We start from the raw sequence: 22,037 nt of genomic DNA, 5'->3' as shown, positions 1-22,037 counted from the left end.
GCTGCTGGAATTTCTGGACCTCAACAATAGCCCATGCCCTCCCTACATGGATCCAGCAGTGTGAGGTTAATGGTAGCAATGTGGGGTCATGGTACCTTTATCAAATGCCACTGGGGGATGGGGCATGGCCAAGGTGAGAGTCACTGGCCAGGGCTTCATGTGGGACAGGGTCAGGGCTCAGTTTGTGGCCAGATCAGGGTCACAGCTATGGCCAGGAGGTGGCGTGGCTTCTGGTGGGGACATGCGATCTTCCCTGCTAGGGTAGGGTAGGTCGGGCAGGTGAGGAGGAGACTCTGGGCGTTGGCTCACTGAGTTCTGGGCTCTGCTGCTCTTATCACTTCTCCTAAAGCTTGTCTCTTCTCACCCAGGACATCTGACCATTCCCCTAGAATTTGAGCCCGTGGAGCTAGAACTCATTACATTACCCCAGAGTCCCCTGCCTGACAAACAGTGGCTCTCTTTACTTGAGGAATGAGGGTCTAATGTCCCCTGTGCTAGGTACTGAGAACTAGCTCTGGAGCCAGATCCTGCCCTACAGGAACACCCTAACTGGTGAGTTCTTGGTGGGCACTGAGTTCACACTGTGGAGTTAGACTCCCTGGATTTCATCCTGGCTAAGCTGCTTAGCTGTGTGGCTTTGGGCAAATGACTCTACCTCTCTGAGTCTCAGGTCCCTTATCAGTCAGATGGGAATTACGAGATTGTTGTAAGGATAAAATGAGATGCTGCCTGTCAGGTCTCTATCAGGATGGCTGGTAAAAATAGTTATTATTATGTTTTGGGTGAAGGGCAGGCAAATGGGCAACTAACTATAATCTGGTGAGGTAATGCTATGATAGGAGTTCAAAGAAGTCACCTGACCCAGCCTGGTGTATCACGGGAGGCTTCCTGGAAAAGGGGGTACCTAAGCCTAGTGTGAGGGGTCAGGAGTTCCCAGGGGAGGAGGCAGCAACACAATGACTTTGGAGAGCTATATCTCAGTGCTGGGTGGGAGAGTGGTGGTGCAGGAGGGTAGGGGGAAGCAAAAGAGGGAGAAGTGGAAATGATGAATTTGGAAATGCCTTTCAAGAAATTTATCTTTGAAGGGACCAGAGATAACTGGTCTGAGAGATGAGCCCATTTGTTTTAAAAGGGGGAAATGGAAACAGGTTTGAATGTGTACTGATAGGAGCAGCGGGGCCGGGGTTGGCCATCTAGGGGATGAGGATCTGAGGGAGATGGATGTGCCCCAGTTTCCCCAGCTCTTACACACCTAGAAGCAAATGATGCCACATTTCCAGCCATCAGCCCTTATGTGTGTCTCTAGAATGTGTCCTTGGCCATTTCCTGTGGCCTTGCTGGCCACGTTGAATCACTGAGTTGTTGGCGCCGTGGCCCACGCCCTTGGGAGGGAGGCCGTGGGTGGGGGACTCTGGCCCCTGGCAAGGGGAGGAAGTGGCTGGTTCCTGGGCTCTCTGCACCTTTGGGTGCCTGATACTGACAGCGGAGATTTTCGGAGTTGGAGGGTTCAGAGGGAAGCTGTAGAACAGCATCTGAGAGGGAGAAGTTGGGGACACGCTCATCTCAAGTCTGCCCTCAGACCTGGTGACCGTAGGGCCCTTGCTCAGGGAAGGGCAGGGCTCTCGCTACCCCCTTACATCACATGTCCCCACTGCTCTTTCTTGGCAACTCGGGACTAAGGACCCATGTGGAAATAGGGGTGCTTCCTGGGAGGGGGCTCAGCTTTTCCAGTTCCCCAACAGGTCAGCCAAGGGTAACTCACCTTCATTGAGTTTCAGTTCGTCCTCTGTAAAGCAGGGGTGACGACGGTGCCTCCCTCATAGAGCTGAGGGAAGAGATTAGTGAGGTGACCGCAGCTGAGTATCTGGCGTGTGCGAGGCACAGAGGTCTTCTTAAAATCTTGGACCCACCTGCTCAGAGCTGAAAGTGTTCTAGGTCCTCTTGGTCCGCTACCCCCCCATGTGTGTGTGCACACACACGTACCCCCATGAGGGAATCTCTCCTCCTCAGCCTCCCTCAGGTGGCTGGCCAGCCCTGGGTTACGCACTGCTCATGCTGTGGGACCTTAAGCAGGTGGTTTTTACCTCCCTGAGCCTCGGTTTTCTCATTCATATAATGGGGATAATAATTCCTACCTAGCAGGGTTGTGCTGAAGCCTGTGAGCGAGAAGAGGGTTTGGCTCATGGTCACTGTGCCCTGTAAGGTGGCTGTCATTGTTAATGAGATAATGTGTCTGGCCGGGCTGGGAACAGAGGAGGCAAATCCTCAGAGAATGCTGGTTCCCGCACGCCCCCCCCCCCATGCTTTGTTTCCATCCCTTTAAACAAAGTTGTTCTGCCTTGCTCCCCACTGTGTGTGGGGCTGAGGGGGAATTAACACTTCGGAACAGGAGAGGAGGAGGTGAAGAGAGAGGGCGTGGGCCTGTGGGCGTGCTGAGCCGGGTGTGACTGAAGGAAGGCTCCACTCTCTTGGTAATCAAAGGTGCCTTGCGTGCAGTTTCCTAGCAGTCCTGCTGTTAATTTATAAAAAATGCCCCCTAATAAAATTCTGCTTGATTCTTCGATTGGCTGGGCATTAGGCCGCAGCCGGCAGCGACGCGGGGACATAACGGATGCATTTGCAGATTTGGAAAATTAAAGCCATCTATATGGCGCCTGTGGCGGGAGATCCGCCGATCTGCTTGCTTAATGAAATATAAAGATTCTTTTAACCAATGTAAGCACAATTCGACAGCTTGTGAAACGCGGCCGCGCCATGATGGATGGCTCTCCTGGCTCGCCAGGAATTGCGGGGCGGCACCTTTTAAATATATAATTGATTCTGTTTGGAGTGTGCAGTGGGCTGAGCCCGCGCAGGGCCCGGCCTGGGGCCAGGAGTGCAGGGCCCTGTTTAGAGGCTCTCGCAGGCCCTGCAGGACTCCAGCCTGGGCGGCTCTTGGCCTTGCTCTAGGACCCATGCACTCAGAAGTGGATGTGTATGGGGTTCCAGCTGCTGGGCCTGGCTGAGGACCCCAGGGGCAGGTCTGGGCTGCCCTGATTGCTGGGAAAGGGCCCACTGAGCAGGGCTCTCCCCAGACCCTGGCTTCTAATCCTGGGGACAGAGGAGGTGGTGGGACTCTGCCCTGAGGACCATCCTGGACCACGGTGGCCCTGCTTCCTTCAACCATTCCTTCATCTCTCTTAGCCTGTGGTTCTTTCTCATCCATTCAGCATTTATGATTTACTAAACACTGGCTGTGTACCAGGCTCTGTGCTAGGTGTTGTAGAAACAAACAAACAGAAAAGGATGAGACAAATCTATTCATTTTCTCCGTGTTGATCTATCTCTGCGTCAACTCCATCTCCTTGGTTTTTCACCTTTTTTTCTCCTTGTATTTCTCTCTTGTTCTCCCTCAGACCTTGTTCTGAGGGTGCCGTTTAGTGTATGTTCCTCTGGTCACACACACACACACACACACACACGCACGCACATCAGCTCATGCATGCACACGGGCCCACAGACATGCACACGCACGGAGACATAAATAGCTGCAGATGCGCACATAAACACAGACACACACACCGTTATGCGGCCAGTCGCGGTCAGGCTGCGTACAGACATGGGCACACGGGAACACTGAGAGGAGCTGCAGACGTGGGACTGTGTGCTGTCACGTGTGCACAGCTCGGGTGGTAAGTGGCATCCACAGACGAGGGCCCCTCTGTGGCCTCAGAGGAGACCAGGGGCCCTGACATCTACCTGGAGTGAGGAAGAGGAGTGTGAGGCTGGGGAGAGGGGAGCTCAGCTGGGAAGATTTGGGCTCACACACAGCCTCATCTCACGACACACACGTGTGTGCGTGCACATGAACGCACACACATGCATGCACAAGCGTGCACACCGGGGAAATGTGCTATTTCTTTGCTGTCATCCTGTTGCCTTGGATCAAATCAGAGATGCTGGAAGTCAGGGAACAGAACATGCTGGAATAAGAGCCTGCGTGACCGGGGTTAGGAAACACGAGTTGCTGGGAAGAACCTCACCGTGGAAACCTGTTCCAGCACTTCCTAGCTACTTGCCCTTTAACAAATTAATCGGTCTTTCTCACCTTACACTTCTGCATCTGATAAACACAGTCCCTACCTCCTATGGTGTTGGGAGGATGGGTGGAGATGGCTGATGTATCTGAGGCACTTCATACAGAGTTGTTTTTATTAATTTATTCATCTGATCCTCATCTCCTGAGCCCTGCCTCTGACCTTGTGATCTGGGCTGTGATCTGGGCTGCAGTGGGGAGTCCAGAAATGCGTGAGTTACCCCTTTTACCCTCAAGGAGCTCCGTCTAGTGGGGGAGGTGGAAGTGTCATCACACAAGTCTGAGTCAGGTGCTAGAGTTAAGAAATTCCATGGAAGGTGCTCTGTGTGGTGAGCCAGGGCTCACAGTGTGTTCGGGAATCAGACGCTGTTGCTGTTGTTTTCTTCTTGTTGGCATCATCATTTCTATGACCTGAGCTTAGCTCTCTGGAGCCTGGAGAGGGGAGAGATGCCTTCTTAGGGACGAATTGGGAAAGGCTCTATTTCTGAGGAGGTGTCAGGTGAACTAGGCCTTGATGGAGAAGGAGGAATTTGGCAGGTGAAGGGGGGAGGGCCCAGCAGCAGCAAAGGCATGGAGGTGACAAGAGGGAGTGGCAGGTAATCTGAGATTGCTGGGTGCTGAGGGGAGGGAGGGCATCGGGCTGGAGGGGCGGGCAGAGGCCAGCCTGGGAAGGTCTCGGAGACCTTTGGAGGACCAGTGAGCTGGGGCAGTTGCGGCACTGAGAGTGGTACCTCCCTTGGCTTTAGTTAATAAAGACTTGTCGTGCATCGAAAACTGTGAGATCTGGGGCGCCTGGGTGGCTCAGTTGTTAAGCATCTGCCTTCAGCTCAGGTCATGATCCCAGGGTCCTGGGATCGAGCCCCACATCGGGCTCCCTGCTCAGCGGGAAGCCTGCTTCTCCCTCTCCCACTTCCCCTGCTTGTGTTCCCTCTCTCGCTGTATCTCTCTCTGTCAAATAAATAAAATCTTTAAAAAAAAAAAAAAAAAAAAAAAAAGAAAACTGTGAGATCAGCAATAATTAAGTCAATTAAAATGCCACCACATCAACAGCACTGAGTATTAAAGCAACAAAGCCCTGCAGGGGTGGGGGAAGGGGATGGATAAAATTACTTCTAAACTCTGTTTCCTCTTCCCCACCTGGAGCCTGTGACACCTTTTGGGGCCTGGCTCCATCCCCACATCCACTGGAACACCTGGATAACCCTCCCCATCCCCACCCTCAAAAAAGGGAAAGAAAGAAAAGATATAAATGTGAAAATCATCAGTAATCCCATCTGCTATCTCCCAGAGATAACCTCTGTTAACATTTCAGGGTATAACCTTCCAGACTTCTTTTCTATGCATATTTATACATACATTACAAAAATGGGATCATATCATGCATACTGTTACCTCTTTCTTCCACTCAACAATATATTGTGAGCATCAGCACGTACAGATACACATCATTGTTTCAAACTGTGGCACGGTGTTCCATCGCGGGCATGACTGTCCCCTCATTTACTGAACTAAGCTCTCTCGATGGACAGTGAGGTTTCTGATTGTTTGCCATCATAAGCAGAGCTGTGATAAACATTCCTGTACACACATCTCTGCATATTTGAAGGATATGTTTCTGGAAATGGAATTGTTGTGTCAAATGATGCTCTTTCTAAAGGCTTCTGATGCAGGGACTAAAGCTCTTTTGTCAGCGAAGTAGGAGAAGGACCATTTCCCACTCCTCTAGATAACCCTGGGTAATAACTTTTTTTCATATTTGCTAATCTGATTGGTGAAAAAATTGTATCTTATTGTTTCTATTTTTATTTCTTTGGTTACAAGGAAGGCTGAGCTTTTTGTCATAGGTCAGATGGCTATTTGTGTTTTTCCTAATAAGTTGTCTCTTCAGTTACTTCACTGTTTTATTAAGGTGACCATCTTTTTGTTTCTAGAGAAGAGCTCTTTATATATTATGGATATTCTCTTATTTTTATCTGTGCTATTTTTAAAATCAATTTTGCTCTATCATATATATGGTAAAGATTTTTCCAGGTTTGTTGTTTGCCTTTTTAGCTTTGTTTATGGTATATTCTATTCTTTTTTTTTTTTTTTAAAGATTTTATTTATTTATTTGACAGAGAGAGAGACAGCAAGAGAGGGAACACAAGCAGGGGGAGTGGGAGAGGGAGAAGCAGGCTTCCCGTGGAGCAGGGAGCCCGACGCAGGGCTCGATCCCAGGACCCTGGGACCATGACCTAAGCTGAAGGCAGACGCTTAATGACTGAGTGACCCAGGCGTGCCTGGTATATTCTAGTCTACAGTGTTTAAACACTATGTCGTCATGTCTATCCTTCTTTTCTCTTAGATCTCTGCCCTTGAGGTCATGTTTATAGTGCACAGAGTGGGCCTCTGTAAGTAAATGTTGTTGGTAGGTGTTATGTGTGAGTGTTGACTCAGAAATCTATAAATCCAGCCCTCAGCTCCTGACTTGTATATCCAACTGCCAATTCAACACGCTTACTTGGACATCAGATCCATATTTCACACTTAACATGTCCCCCCAAAACCTTGATTCCTATTGCTTCTTCCCCAGACCCCCTTCTCCCTCAATGCTCCTGACTCAGGAAAAGATCCATCTTCACTCAGTTGCTTAGGTAAAAAATTTGAGTCATCTTTTTTTTTTATTATTTTTAAAAAGATTTTATTTATTTGAGAGAGAGAGAGCATGAGCGGGGAGGAGGGGCAGAGGGAGAGGGAGAAGCAGACTCCCTGCTGAGCAGGGACCCGGACGTGGGGCTTGAACTCACAACCCTGAGATGAGTTGCATGCTCTGCCAACTGAGTCAGCCAGGCGCCCCGAGTCATCCTTTTTTGACCTCTTTTCCCCACAGCTTACAGTTAATCTATCACAGTCATGTCGAGTCTTCAAAATACGTCGTGAATCTGACCACTTCTCACCACCTCCACCCCTACCGCCTAGCAGAGGGCACCTCGGTTGCTGGCCTGGCCTTCTGTGGTGACCTGGTCTCTCTGCTTTTCTTCTTCACCTCCTGCAGTCTGTTCTCTGTAGCCAAAGTGAACTTTTCATGACAAATTGTATCATGTTACTCTTTATTCAAGACCCTCCAGGAGTCTCCCATCACGGTGGGGATAAAATTCAAACTCCCACAGTCGTCCCATGAAACTCTCTGGGGTCTGGCCTCTCCTCTCCCTCCAGCCCCATCCCCTTCACTTGCTCTCTCCCTCTCTGGGCTCCAGCTGCCCTGGCTTTCTTGCTGTTCCACATACACACCAAGCTTCTTCATGCCTCAGGGCCTTTGTCCTTGCTATTCCTTCTGCCTGGAAAGCATTCCCCCCAGAACTTTGCATGACTCACTTCAAATAGCAGAGAGTGCTTTCCTGACCACATATTCTCAAATAATCTTCCCTTTTCCTCTTGTATTCTCCTCCTCTGTCTTATTTTCTTCAGAGCACTTGTTCCTGTCTGACATTATTACATAAATTTCTTTGTTGTTTGTAGTTCTCCCTTGGAATGTAAATTCCATGAAGGCAAGGGCTTTGGTACTTAGTAGGTGGGTGCTTAATACATATTTATTGAACAAATATGTGTAATATATAAGTGTGTGAGAGTGTAATGTTTGTGTGTAGATACGTCTGCTGCATGGATAGATATCTGTGAGAGTGTGTGCAGAACCACCGGAATAATGACACTGAATTTGTAAATATTGCTGAGTTTGTGTGTGAATATGACTGCATCTGTGAGTGCCTTGCTGAGAATGTCCATGCATGTGTATTTGTGCGTGAAACGTGTGTGTGTGTGTGTGTGTGTGCGCGCATGCTCGCGGGTGCATGCTGTGGATGATGGGTTATGTGTAGCCTGAGCGTCTACTTCTGTGAGGGTGGGGAGCTGGGACACCTGGGCAAGTTCTTCCTCTTACCAAATGGACCTGCCATTGCCGCAACCCTCCCCCTTTCCCTCCCACACCCAGGAAACAGGAAGCACCTGTGTGTCTTTTGGAGCCTGCAGACACTGGAGCACATTCCAAAAATGCCATTTCAGGGTGACACAGGGTGGGTGGTCAGATGAGGACCATGAGGGTCCAGAGGAGACCTGGGGCTGATAGGACCTCATGCCGAGCTGGGCGATCTCAGGAGGAAGGATGATAACTTGACCACCAAAGAATGAGACTGAAGCAGTGTGGGTGGGCTGGGCCCTGGATTGGCTGTGTGGCTTCCACATGTGCCTGCTCTTTCTCTAAGCCTCAGTAGACCCATCTGTAAATGGGGTTGGTTGCTCTTGGGGAAATGGTAAATAGAGGGAGGTAATGGTAGTGAATATGTAACAGTCATAACGATAGTGTTCTTACATCTGTGCAGCACATGAAGGTCTTAATCCACGATCTCGTCAAATGCCTCAGTGTCCCCAGTCCAGCCCTGGACTTGGCCCCATGTGGGCCTCAATGGTTGAATGAATAGTAAGTGTATGAGTGAATCAATGCAGGTACAAATAAGGCAGCGCCTGGGTGACTAAGTGGAGACATGGCTTCGGAAAGCAGCAACAGGGCTGATAAATCACAATGACTGACATTTTTTAGCACACGCTATGTGCCAGGCCCTATGGTAAATGCTTCTCTTAATTCTTGCAACAAACCCATGTGATAAGTTCTATGATTAGCCCCATTTCGAAGAGGGAGAAACTGAGGGTCAGAGAAGTGAAGTGACTTGCCCAAAGTCACAAAGCTCCTGCGTGGCACAGTTAGGATTCCGGCCCACGCAGTCTGACTCCAGAGCCCAGAGCACGGGGTGCTTTCCGATGGAGGCGCAGAAGCCCTGGGGGCTGAGGCGGGCGTCCCAGGTCTGGGCTGGGGGTGGTGTCTTCCCCAGGGTAGAGTGCAATACCCTGTCTCCTGTCCCCCTCTCCTCCTTCCCCGTCTGCAGGCGCATGCCGGGATGCAGCACTACGGGGTGAACGGCTACTCACTGCACGCCATGAACTCCCTCAGTGCCATGTACAACCTGCACCAGCAGGCGGCCCAGCAGGCCCAGCACGCCCCGGACTACCGGCCCTCGGTGCACGCACTTACCCTGGCCGAGCGCCTGGCTGGTAAGGGCCGTGGGGATGGGACCCTGGGGACAGAACGGTGGGGGCTGGGGGTGGAGGACAGGTCTGGGTGGGAAGGCTCTGGGGGTCCCCAGTAGGAGGGAGGGAGCACTGGGAAAGTTTACTCTGGGAGGCTCTGGAAGTCCCAGGTCACTCAGCAACACAGAGAGGTGTCGATTCAAAATCTGTGTGTGACCATCCAGAGCACTCCTTGTTAGCTGGCGCTGTGCTGGGCGCTGGAGCCGCCCCAAGCCTTCAGATCCCTTTAACAGCCCTGTGGTGGTGGGCGGACGCGTTAGCCCGTCTCACAGACGAAGGCTGAGGTGGGAGGGTAAGGGAGCAGGCTCGAGGATTGTAGCTGGGAAGTAGCCGGAAGTGGGCTGGAGTGCCCAGGGAGGACACTTCAGGCGCAGGAAGGCACATAAAGAATAACAGCTCCCGTGTTTTGAATGCCGATGATGTGCCAGGGGCTCTGTGAGGCTTTCCGTGTGCATCACAGTATTCAAGGCCGAGGAAGAGAGGTTATTACCTCCATTTTATGGACCAGGAGACTGAGGCTCAGAGAGGTTAAATCTAGGTGGGGGTGGGGCTGGGGGCATTGAACATGACGTCATGGCTAAAAATAGAGCTTTGATGTCCCGGATCTGTGGTCGCTGCAGATCTGCCCATTCACCTCTCCTCTCTGAGCCTGGGTCTCCCCTTCTAAAGAGGGGACAATAGGCTGGCTGGGAAGTTATTTGAGGTAACGTACGCAAAGTACTTGGCAGAGACTGGGATGTGCTCAGAAGTCATTATTACTCAAGTCCTGAGGTAAGTGGCCACAAGGGAGCTGCAGCCTTGTGTCTCCCTCCACCTTCAACGGAATGTTGCCCCCTGCCCTGCAGCCTCTCACTGGGCGTGAGAAGGACTTGACAGCATAGGCTAGGGGCATGATTCCTGGGAGGGGGTGCCGTGCACTCTCTCCTGTCCCAGGTCAAACCCTGAGCAGCTGGTGAGCCCACGTGGGCCTAGCCCTGTGCCAGGCAGTACTCAGAGGGCTTGAGAGCACCCGGGGGGTCGGTGCTCCTAGACACCTAGGAGAACATGGCAGGAGTGCGGTGAGGGTCGTTTGGGGGGGCAGCTCAGAGCAGCGGCAGCTGGTGTAGTCAGAGAGGACTTCCTGCAGGCCGTGGGGCTGGAGCCAGGCCGTTGGTGAGGGGAGCAAAGGCACAGAAAAGGGATGAGATGTGAGGACCCTGCTGGGGAAGAGGTGCGGGCCTGGAAGGGAGGGTGAGGCGGCCATTCCCACTCCTCAAGCCCCTGCCAGGCCTTGGGGCGGGGCTCAGTGGATAAAACGGAGCCCCTGGTTACCTTCTCTAGATCAGCGTGGGACATGAGTCTCCAGTGTGGCATGTGGGTACAGTCCTGTCCTGACTGGCTGCTTCCCTGGTTGGCAGTGAATTCCCTGTGTCCATCCTGGTGGAGACACCGGCTTCTCACTGTGTGCTAGACTCAGAGAGGAATTGGGGATGGGGGCTCCCCTCTGCTGGTGGGGGCAGAAGGCCTGGATTGTTAGCACTCTACCCCCATTCTCCAGTTCTCAAGAAGGAGGGACATGAGCTCCAGGTGGGCCTTTGTTTGGAGGCCTCACCTTCTGGCAGAAAGTTCTGCTGACGGGAACGGGACAGACCGCCTGGCCTCCCCTGTGATCACCCACCCTTTTGGTCCCTGGAGCCGGTAGCAGGATGCTGAACTCTTGCTCCCTCAACCAGGGTTCAGCTGACTGAGGGGTCCCCAGTCCCCAGGTAACCAGCATGAGCTCAGTCCAGGCTGGGATTAGTGCCAATTTGTGAGAGGTTCAGGGCTCCCTCTTGAAGCTGAAAGAGCAACCCAAAGTCTGAGCCTTTCTGGAAACCCAGTTGTGTCCTTCCTCATTTAGGGCGTTGTGGATGTCTCCCCAATCCCTGGAGTACAGGGGAAGGACCCTGGCAGCCCTATCAGAGCCTGACACAGCTCGGGTTCTCTTCAATGTAGACAGCCCAGGATCCATTTGTCAGCAATGGGAGGCAGGGGAGAGAGGTTATTGTCCATCCACCGGAGTCTAGTGAAGCAGGAGGGCTGGATCCTAGACACCAGCCCTGGGCAGACCTCTATCCTGAGTTGTTTTCTTTCTTCTTCTTCTTCTTTTTTTTTTTTTTTATAGTTAAGAATCTTTTTTTTTATTGTTATGTTAATCCCCATACATTACATCATTAGTTTTAGATGTAGTGTTCCATGATTCATTATTTGTGCATTAACACCCAGTGCTCCATGCAGAACGTGCCCTCCTCTTTTTTTTTTTTTTTTAAAGATTTTATTTATTTATTTGAGAGAGAGAACGAGAGAGAGAGAGCATGAGAGGGGGAGGGCCAGAGGGAGCAGTAGACTCCCCGCTGAGCAGGGAACCCGATGTGGGACTTGATCCCGGGACTCCAGGATCATGACCTGAGCCGAAGGCAGTCGCTTAACCAACTGAGCCACCCAGGCGCCCCAAAACGTGCCCTCCTCAATACCCATCACCAGGCTAACCCATCCTCCCACCCCCCTCCCCTCTAGAACCCTCAGTTTGTTTTTCAGAGTCCATCATCTCTCATAGTTTGTCTTCTTCTTCTTTTTAAAGATTTTATTTATTTATTTATTTGAGAGAGAGAGAGAGAGAGCATGAGTGGGGGTAGGGGCACAGGCAGAAGGAGAAGCAGGCTCCCCGTTGAGCTGGGACCCCAACATGGGGCTTGATCCCGGGACCCTGAGATCATGACCTGAGCTGAAGGCAGACGCTTAACTGACTGAGCCACCCAGGCGCCCCCTGAGTTGTCTTCATGTTACCACCGTGCGAGCAGGACTGTAGAAGCAGTGGTCCACCAGCTCTGTCTCCGCTCCAAACCTGCGGTGGTTAGAACTTAGTCTTTTTGTCCTCCTTTGAAGAAGCAGCCAAAAGGGGCAAGACTAGATGCAAAAACTTTCCTGTGCTCTGAGGGTCCTGCCAGAGCCAGGTTTTCTGTTGAGGAGACATGAGAGCAGGAGCCTCAGGTCCTGCCGTCAGAGACGCATAGAACAACTGGGATAACGAGAGTCATACCCAGACGACATAGAATCAAGTACCAGTGAATTAGGGCTACCGGTCAGACCTCCCCTAACTGGACCTTGCAGATACGTCCCAGCTGCCAGCCTGGCTCCACATAGCCAGGGGCCAGTATTCTGCCGGTACCCAGAATCTAAGGGTCATGGGATATTGGAACCTTTAGTGACACTGATGTACAGATTATTAGTGTCGTGTGGTCTTAAAATATTATACTCATAACATCCTAGGACTTTAAGGATCTTAGAGCAATGTCCACCTACCTACCCACCCACTGCCAAACCAGACGAGGACCCTGTCAACCATATTCCTAACAGAGGTTCATGGAGATGAGTCAGAGCTCTGTGGTCCTTATGGCAAATGTGGCCGTGGGGAGATCCTGGAACCCAAGCCATATGGAGAGAAGATGGGTGAATTCCGAGGGGAAAGGGTCAGGACCCGGCTCTGCCAGGGCCCGGGTGTCCACAGGGGGGTCAGAGCAAAGTAAGATTCAAAACCCATTTCCCATAATTAAATGGGCCCCCTCTCCTTGCCCTCCAACGGCTGTACATTTCAAGACATCATCTTGGAGGCCCGCTATGGCTCCCAGCACCGCAAACAGCGCCGCAGCCGCACGGCGTTCACCGCTCAGCAGCTTGAGGCCCTGGAAAAGACCTTCCAGAAGACCCACTACCCGGATGTGGTGATGCGTGAGAGGCTGGCCATGTGCACCAACCTGCCGGAGGCCCGGGTGCAGGTAGGGCCCCGTTCCTCTGAGGAGACCCTGCAGACAGGCACCAGCCCATCAGTCTGCTTCCTGCTGCCGCCGAGCAGGCATTTTCGGCCCCGAGTGCGGCGGAGCTGCTCTCTCCGTGAAGGCCTGCAGTGCTAGCCGGGGAGTCTGGGAAGCGATCGAGGGCGCGTGTTTCCTGGGAGGTGTGGGCAGCAATGCTATCATGCGCCTCCCCTCCCAGAGCACCCAGTGCCACATCCTACAGCTCCTCTCCCATCCCCAGGTGTGGTTCAAGAACCGCAGGGCCAAGTTCCGGAAGAAGCAGCGCAGCCTGCAGAAAGAGCAGCTCCAGAAGCAGAAGGAGGCCGAGGGCTCCCAAGGGGAAGGCAAGACAGAGGTCCCAACCCCAGACACCCAGCTGGAGACTGAACAGCCCCCAAGCCTGCCCAGTGGTGACCCCCCTGCCGAGCTTCACCTGAGCCTATCTGAGCAGTCGGCCAGTGAGTCAGCCCCTGAGGACCAGCCAGACCGGGAGGAGGATCCCCGGGCAGGGGCCGGGGATCCAAAAGCTGAGAAGAGCCCTGGGGCTGAGAGCAAGGGGCTGGGCTGCAAGAGGGGCAGCCCCAAGGCAGGTGAGGCTTGGCAGGTGCGGTGGGTGGGTGGGCAGGGGCCCAGCCCAGGGAGGACAGCCAGATCCGGTGGGACAGGGGCCTGGGAACATGAGGTGGATCAGAGGAGCGGGGAGAATCAGCTTTTAACACAGGGCACTAGGGCATGGCCCGTTGGGGGAGTTGGCCCTGGCAGGCCTGTGCCAGTTCTTCACTCTTCAGTTGCTGAATCCTCGGAAAGTCTTGGGGGTTCTGGGGAGGGATTTGGTGGCAGGGGAGGGGACTTGGGGAGCTCGGGGCAAAAGCTATTAATCAACCATCATGGAAATATGAAGGTATTTAACAACCAGTACAGACAAAGCGGTGCCTATTGGGTGAATACCACATTGGTACCAGGGCTTCTCACACGCGGCAGAGACTCAGAACCATGTTTTTGAAGGAACGGAGTTGTGGCATGAGGCCTATCTCAGACACAAATCCTGAGCCCAGGCAGAGAGCTGGTGGGTGGGAGGAGCCACAGACAGGAGAGGGGAAGGGAAGGTGACAGTTCTTGAAAAGAAAAGGAGTATCCCCAAGAAGTCAGACATGGGGGCCTTGGCAGGGTTCCTGCCCCCCCACCCCAGGAAGCCTGGGTCCCTCCCTCCCAGGATCCTGAGGGATGCTTCAGCAGGTGCCTTGTCTGAGATGAGTGGATATGGTTTCAGCCAACACCTGTCTTGTCTGCAGTGCGGAGGGGGTGGGAAGTCTGAGGGAACCCCCCTGGAAGACCATTGTCCTTGTCCTGAGTCCTTGGTTCTCGGTTTCTCTGCTTGCAGATTCCCCAGGCAGCCTGGCCCTGGCTCCTGCAGCCCCCGGGGGTGGCCTCCTGGGCCCCTCCCGCTCTTACTCCTCCTCCCCACTGAGCCTCTTCCGTCTGCAGGAGCAATTCCGCCAGCACATGGCGGCCACCAACAACCTCGTGCATTACTCATCCTTCGAAGTCGGGGGCCCGGCCCCTGCTGCTGCTGCGGCCGCTGCTGCCGTGCCCTACCTGGGCGTTAACATGGCCCCCCTGAGCTCACTGCACTGCCAGTCCTACTACCAGTCCCTGTCAGCAGCCGCCGCTGCCCACCAGGGCGTGTGGGGGTCCCCACTGCTGCCCGCGCCCCCGGCCGGCCTGGCACCTGCCTCGGCCACCCTGAACAGTAAAACCACGAGCATCGAGAACCTGCGGCTTCGGGCCAAGCAGCACGCGGCCTCTCTGGGACTCGATACGCTGCCCAACTGACTGCTGGCCTCCAACCCAGCCGGGGGTCTTGGGTGCCCCCTCCCAGCCCCAGGGTTATCCCCAGATGGCTTGCAAAGAGTTAACTCTATGAGCCCAGGGATCCCGGGGCCCTGGAGTCCTGCTCCCTGTCCCCCTCCCCAAGCCCCCGCCCGAGGTGAAGCGCACACCCGCACGCCCTCTGCATGGCCCTGCTTGGATCCCGTGGAGGCCAAACTGGGCGGGGGGAGGCGAGGCCAGGGCGCCTGCCGCCTCCTGCAGGGGAGTGAGGCCCTCATGGCCAGATCCTCACCCCAGCCCGGTCTCCTCCCTGCCTGCCCTCCCTCCCCTCTGCCTCCTAGTAAGTCGATGTGTGGAATGTGAGCTATAAATATAAATATCTAAAGCTATATTTTCAGGCCCCCACCTACCTGCCCCAGGCCCCCTGCAGCCCTTGCCTCCACCTCCGGCCTCCACATCGCTCTCTGGCTCTCCTCTGTCTCTCTCCACCCTCTCCTTCCCTGACCTGCCTCTGTCGGGTTGCCTACCCCGCTCTCCCCAGCCTCCAGCTTCCCTGCTCTGGACCTTGGCCCACGTCTCTTCTCCCCACTCCTGCTTTCTTTCTTTGGTCCTGGCTGTGTGGTGTTGTCAATCCCCAGGCTTTGTGACTTTTTACTCTTAGTAATTTTGCTTCTTCCTGTCCCTCGCCTCCTGCCTCTTCCCACCTGCCCGTCTCCTCCCTGCACGGGCCCTCTCTAGACTGCTGTTCCTTTCCATCCCCAGTGGGGGTGGGAGGCCCCAGCTGGAGACCCTGCTGCCCCTGGAGCTGGCCCCCTTCGCCGCCCTCCCTCAGGCCTGGCATTTAGAAGCGGTCACGAGTCACGTTCTCTTCTCTCTCTTTTCCCAGCCTTGAGGCCCCATTCCCAAGCTCGAGGAGGAGGGGAATGGAGGCAGGAGTCAGGCTGAGGCAGGCAGTAGAAGGGCGGCATCCCTGCCCCTAAGAGCTCCAGGAAGAGACCTGCTGCTGGCGTTCAGCCAGGACTGACCACAGGGCTCTAGAACTCTCTGGTGAGACTTCTCTGGCTGAGGGAGGCAGCAGGGGGGAGGGCTGCTCTCAGAGAGAGGTCTCTCCAGGGGAACAGGGGCAGGTTCTCCTCTCCCACCACCTGGCCTCCAGGTTCAGCAGTTAGAGTCCATCGCAGGGGTGCATCTGAGCCAGGAAGGAAGGCGGAATTTTAACTCCTGATCACAGTAAGTGCAAACCACACCACAGCGCGCAGTCTCTGCCTCCGCTGACGTGCGTCCTGGGGCCAATTGTTGCAGTGAGGGCTTCCGGCCAGCTAGTCGCTGACACGGAAAGGTGTCCTCCTGTTCATGGCCAGGGACCCAGCTCAGCAACCTCCCCTCCCAAGCGGCGGGCCTGTTTCCGGTCTGGATGAGATGGCCGGTAATGTCCTGTCAAGCTCTAACATTCTGCATGTCCGTGCTCACAGCCCTGGCAGGGCAGAAGTTTTTAGTTCAACTAACAACAACAGTAACAACAACAAAAAGGCTCTCGAAAGTACAGTGGTTGAGTTGAAAATTACCATTGCCTTGCTGTGAAGCAGTGAGTGGTGCAGGTGCAAGCCTCTGCATGGGCACGGCCAGTCTCTGGACCTCAGTCTCCCAATACATAGAATGGGTCCCTTCTAGTTGAGAAAATCTGGATCGGATCCTGATTTTCTTGAGCTACAGTGCCAGGCTCTGTGGTTGCCCCATCGCCGTGCCTTCACATAGTGTCAGGGTTTCAGGGCAAGGGGAGGGGAGTGGCTTGCACAGATTCCGAGTCATGATCCCCAACCCTTTGTGGCTCACCACTGAACCCTCTACCCCCTGCTTAGAGAAACCACATCTGGAAACCAGGGTACAGATTCCTAAGGTGTGTCTCCTCTCCCAGTGCTGAGGGGCAGGGGGCTGTCTATTGGTGCCGGGTAGGATTGGTTTGCAGAGTAGATGATGCCCATCATCCTTGGTGTGGAGGGGTGTCTATCTGAGCTGGGGCCAATGGAGAAGGCTTTGGATGGGAAAAAAGTGAGGGGGATGGTAGCCTGGGCCAGGAAAGCTATTTGAACAAGGCAATGGAGTGAGACTAGGTGGACGGTGGGGCAGGGGGCCCTGGTTTCATGAGAGGTGGGGCTGAGGGCCTTGAATCCAGGCTAAAGACCTCACCCTGATGGGGCAAGCACCAAGACAGGCAGGTGGGGGAAGGGGGGATGAGTTGAACCCGGATCTGGGATCTGGGATTTGGAAGGTGAATCCAACAGCCACAGGAGCATCAGAAGAAAAGAGACTTAGGCAGGAGGACTGAAGGGGTGTGGAGACTCTAGACATAAGGGATTTTTGGTTTGTCTTCTGGGATCAGTTCCAGGAAGATCTGTTTCTGAAATGAAAAGTTTCATCTAGACCGGGCACGGGCACGGATGTTTCTCACAGTCCCTGGATGCAGGTGACTGTCAGTGGGCCTTGGAATCCAACAGCTCTGGACCTCACCACCTCCTCCAGGAAGCCTCCCCTGACCTCCTAAGGGGCAAGTCCACCCTGGAGCCATGTTCTCTCCTGGCTGGAGCCAGGACCCCCTCAGGCTCAGCCAGCTTCCCTCAGATCTTTGTCAACACTTCCTCATTCAATTGAGCCAATTGTACCAGCCCAGAGAGGGCAGGGAGAGTGTGCATGATCCCCCGCCCAGGGCGGATGTCAACCTAGTTTAGGGGACCAGCCTGAGTTCCTGAAAGCGGCTAGAGAGTGAGAGGAGGGCGTACTGCGTGTCTCCTACAGGAGCCCGAGGGTATGGGCTTGCGGTGGGCCCCTTGCACCTGAGATGGAGGCCTTCCCCAGGCCTGCTGGTTCACCCCGAACCTCTGTCTCTGACTGTTCCTTCCAGGAAAGCCTCCTTCCTCACCTCTCCCTCTTATCTGAGGTCTCCGTTTCCCTGCTTCTTCACTCCCCCAGAGCATGGTCCAGGGGCCTGGGCCCCCACCCTGACTCCGCAGCTAGCGGGCTGGACAGACTGCTTTCCACACTAGCCGTTTTGTGACCATTTGTGCTTAGAGGTCGTGCCAGGCCGTGGCAAAAACACTGTGTACCATATTTATTTATTCTGTTAGTTGAAAAAAACAAGACTCAAATTTCCCCCTCCCTGCCCTGTCTCCTGCGTAGTGCAGCATGACGCTCTGTCCTGTGATCCGTCCGTCTGTCTGATTTCCTGTGATGTTGTGACCTGTTCTTTGTCCTTCTTGGCTAATAAAAGAATCCAGCAGCACAGCCCTTGGTCCAGGTTCGTTCCCTGAGATGCCTGCAGTGGGCTGAGCGGGCAGCTGTCTCAAGGTCTACTTACTGCTTGTCCAGTGCTGGGGCCGGTGGGGGAGAAGCGGGGGAGGCAGGCTGGCCACGTGGCTCTCTCCGTGGCCCTTTCCATCTGTAGCTGTTATGCCACTCTGGAGTGTTCGTGGGGAACAGAGGAGCCGGGGTGGGGGGCTCCCATCTTCTGTGGGCTGCTTAGACCACAGCACAGGTGGTGGGCGCAGGGGCAGCTGGGGGTGTGCACGGTAGCCTGGGACGATGGGTCTGTAGGGCGGAGAGAGGCAGGGGATTCCATGGAAACAGCAAGTGAGCCAGGACCAAAAGGGGATGACAGGAAGGCACATTTGGACCTAAAGCCTGAGCTGTTCTCCAGTGGGATGGGTGGCCTCTGGAGGGAGTGAGCTCTTTGTCCTCAGAGATGAACAATCAGAGAATGAAGAAGGGATTTCTGCTCAGGGTGGCAGGATGGATTAGAGATTTATGAAGGTCCTTCCAGCTCAGGGTGAGCAGGGGGTGTGTGTGTGATTATAGCCTATAAGTCTATATGTATGTAGGAGAACCTGTGCCATGAATTCCTAAGTGTCTGCGTGTGCATGTGCACGTGCATGTGCGTGTGTGTGTGTGTGTGCGCGCATGCGTTTCTGTGGCAAAGATGACAGGCCAGCTTCCCCACTCAGCCTTCACGGCCCTTCCCTGGGGTTCCGGAGTGTCTGCACAGGGCCCCTGAGCCAGAAGGAGGAGTGCAGTCTCAGGGCTGGGGTTTGGGGGTGGTGAGAGTCCCCTCTGGAGATTCCCCGGTAGAACCCCTGCAGGCCCTAATAGTGTGCAGCGAGCTGCCGGCCGCACTTCCGGGGGGCAGGTGCCTCAGGCCGCGGGGACCCTGGGAGGGCCCTGACCTCCCCACTTCCCTGGTCGCTGCCGACCCCAGGAGACGCATTCCTCTCTCCCCAGTGTGGTTGTGGATTAGGGTGGTGGGGGGGCACCCCCCTTCACCTTGCCTTCCCACCTCCCTATGAGAGGCTGGCAGATCAAATGTCTGCCCCAAATCTCCCACTGCTTCCTCCCAGACCTGAGCCACTGGGATGCCTCCTCCATGCGTCAGCCCCACAGAACACACGTTCCCGGGTGTAGAAGGTGCCCCGGGAATCCCGCAGTTTGAATCCCTCATCTACTCAACACTTACGGAGCATCTGCCCTATGCCTGTCCCTGTGCTGGGGGCTGGGGACATAGACGCAAGGGAGGAAAACATGCTCTCAAGACAGTTACAACACAGGGTGATTTCGGATTCAAAAAATGGAGAGCTCTGGGAGTACAGAAGAAAGGTCCCTAGCTCAGCCTGGGGAGGCCAGGAAGGCCCCTTGGGAGAAAGACTTCTGAGCTGTGCTTCCTAGGTCCAGTGTTCACCAGGAGGCAAGAGAGAAGAGGGTCCTGGGAGAGGCGGGGCACATACGGAGCTGCAGGACTGAGCTGGCTGGGTGAGGCCCTGAACCTGGAGGAGCAAGGGGACTGTCTGGGTGGGGCTTGAGGATGGTGGGGGGCAGTCAGGGGCTGAGAATGGAAAGAGAGGCTGGGAGCTTGGACTCCACCCCAAGGGCCGTGGGGGACATTAAAAGTTATTTCCAGCAGGGGAGTGGGGTGATCAGACTGCATTTTAGTAAACCCACCCTCCCCATCTCTTCGTAGTATGGTGGTTCATGAGGAGGCTGGGAGACCAGAGGGGAGGCAGTTGTCATGTCCTGCTGAGAGGAGGGTGCATCCATGTGGACCGGGAGGAGAGGGCAGGGGAGAAGGGGTCAGCTTGATGAGAAATGTAGGAAGTAGAACTACCGTGGTAGGCACGGGAAGGGTCAAGGATGCTCCTGAGTCTCTCTGGTTTGGCCACATGGTAGATGGAGACACTTGGGCTGGGGTGCCTGTGAGGAAATGAGCCGGAGCCCATTCTGGCCTTGTTTGTGGCAGTTGAGGAGCCTTTCATTTATTTATTCAAGGGAAGATGGAGTGTACTGGACCAGGGCTCAGGAGGAGAGTTGTTCGCACTGCTGACTTAGACTTTAATTATTTAACAAATACTACATAGCACTTTTCCTGTGCCTGGTACTTTACAAATATTCAGTCCCCCAATCCTCACACAACTCTACGTGGTAGGTACTATTATCTCCATTTCACAGATGAGGAAACTGAGGCACAGAGAGGTTCAATGCTTGCCCATGGCCACGCAGCTAGTCATAAGTGAACCAAGGTGTGACCCTGGCTAACCTCAGAATCCACGCTCTTAACCTTGGTGGTTGTTAACACAGACATGGCGAATGAAGCCTCGTTACTACATGAGATCACACAGAGTGACTCTGAGGATGGGACCTCAGGGAAATGCAACGAGGAAAAGAAGATTCTATTATGGAGTTGGGACAAGCTACTCTCAGCTTGCTGTTTACTAAGGCAAATAACTGCCCCTCTCTGGTCCTCCGTATCCTCTTCTGTTAAATGGGAATCGTTAACTATGTCCAGCCTGCTTCCTGGGAGGCTCAGATGAGGTAAAGAGGAGAAAGCCTTGGAAGAGGCCGAGGGGCTGAGCGCCTGGCATGCAGCAGGTATGGGGACAGCCGGTCGTGGGTGAGATGAGAAAGGCAGTGGGGGGTTCCCTGAAGCTTCCCCTCAAATCTTCCTTTTCTTAGGCATTGGCCTCAGTGTTCTTTGAGTCCCTCAGGGGCCCAGGGGACAGAGAACCTCCTGAGAGGTCGTGGGGGATGGACCCCTTTAGGGCCAGTAAGGCTAGGCCTACCCCTCCCCCCCTCTTTCCCACAGAGCTTCGGGGACTGGAGCGCCACCCCCCTCCACCTCCAATCTCTCATTCCCCTCTCCCTTCTGGGAAAGCCGATTAGGAGGTGGCCTCCTGCCCGCCCCCCTGACAAGTTTGTCTGAACTTCCAACAAAGGCCCTCAGAGGGCTGCAGAGGGAGGGCCTGGCCGCCCGGGAACCTGACACCACTGGCCCGGGATCACCCCAGCAGCCTAGGAAGCAGCTCTGTGGCCCTGCCCACCCTAGGGCAGGCTGGAATGTCTCAGGGAGCTTCTGGCCTCACAAAGGCCTGGGGGCTGGGCTGGGGGACGCCCTCACCTGGGAGCCCCTCACAACAGGGAAGGCAACACAGACCAGGGCCCAGGAGGGTGGGTGGGGATATGCATACGTTCACACGCACACTCCCGTACACTCACAATTACACACATACCTTTTCCCTCCCTCACCCCCCCCCCACATCCTCTCTCTCATACACACGGGACATGCTGACTTGGACTGGACTCCACAATTTCAGGGTGTCTGTCTCTTCCCTACTCCTGGACACACCTCCCACACAAGCCCTCAGACACACAGCCCACAGTCTGCTGCTTGGATGTTCCGCACACACTCACCCCACCCCCAGGCGTGCATTCCTCTCAGTTTACACTCCAGACAGGCGCCCCTGAACGCGCAGAGAGCGGCACCAGCTCCCCTCTACGTGCGGGCCTCCCTGGCCGCACCGGCCGCCTGCTGAGGATCCCGCCCAGATGCCCACGGGTGAGTCCGTCCTCGGCTCGAGCTGCTCCTCGGACACTCATGTCCCCCGAGCCCCACGTCCACCTTCACCCACCGTCCTCCCTCCCAGGGCTGCCTTCGTGGGCCTGTGCCCTCAAGCCCTAGAATGTTCTGACGTTGCCATCTTGAAATCCTTCACTTTTAAACAAGGGCCCCGCACTTTCATTTTGCACTGGACTCCACAAATCATATAGCTGGTCTGGCTCCCTCATCACAATCTCCCTCCGTCCGACTCACCCGTCGCCCCACTTTTTTTTTTAAAGATTTATTTATTTATTTTTGAGAGAGAGAGAGAGAAAGAGAGATGGGGGAG

General features: G+C 54.5%; 1 protein-coding gene across 2 annotated transcripts; it reads left to right on the top strand.

Annotated features, from left to right (window-relative positions):
• Positions 1-8,994: 8,994 nt before the first annotated feature.
• On the top strand, positions 8,995-14,865 carry DMBX1 (diencephalon/mesencephalon homeobox 1). Of its 2 annotated transcripts, none has more exons than XM_032416945.1 (4): positions 8,995-9,157; positions 12,809-12,987; positions 13,247-13,595; positions 14,387-14,865. In XM_032416945.1, the coding sequence occupies exons 1-4, from the start codon at positions 9,004-9,006 to the stop codon at positions 14,836-14,838; spliced, it is 1,134 nt and encodes a 377-aa protein (XP_032272836.1). In that variant the 5' UTR covers positions 8,995-9,003; the 3' UTR covers positions 14,839-14,865. The 2 variants fall into 2 exon arrangements, with proteins under 2 accessions (XP_032272836.1, XP_032272835.1); XM_032416944.1 differs by having other exon boundaries at positions 9,004-9,155; positions 12,792-12,987.
• The last annotated feature ends 7,172 nt before the right edge of the window (positions 14,866-22,037 follow it).

Source organism: Phoca vitulina, unplaced genomic scaffold, assembly GCF_004348235.1.
Source record: "Phoca vitulina isolate PV1807 unplaced genomic scaffold, GSC_HSeal_1.0 scaffold2, whole genome shotgun sequence".
NCBI classification, from domain to species: Eukaryota; Metazoa; Chordata; class Mammalia; order Carnivora; family Phocidae; genus Phoca; species Phoca vitulina.
Note: the sequence above shows the minus strand (reverse complement) of the source record. Positions and strands in the feature narration are given on the sequence as shown.

Coding starts and splice junctions, on each gene's coding strand:
- DMBX1 (XM_032416944.1), top strand. CDS start 9,004: ATGCAGCACTACGGGGTGAACGGCTACTCACTGCACGCCATGAACTCC. Junction 9,156..12,791: donor ACCCTGGCCGAGCGCCTGGC/TGGTAAGGGCCG, acceptor CTTGCCCTCCAA/CGGCTGTACATTTCAAGACA. Junction 12,988..13,246: donor TGCCGGAGGCCCGGGTGCAG/GTAGGGCCCCGT, acceptor TCCCATCCCCAG/GTGTGGTTCAAGAACCGCAG.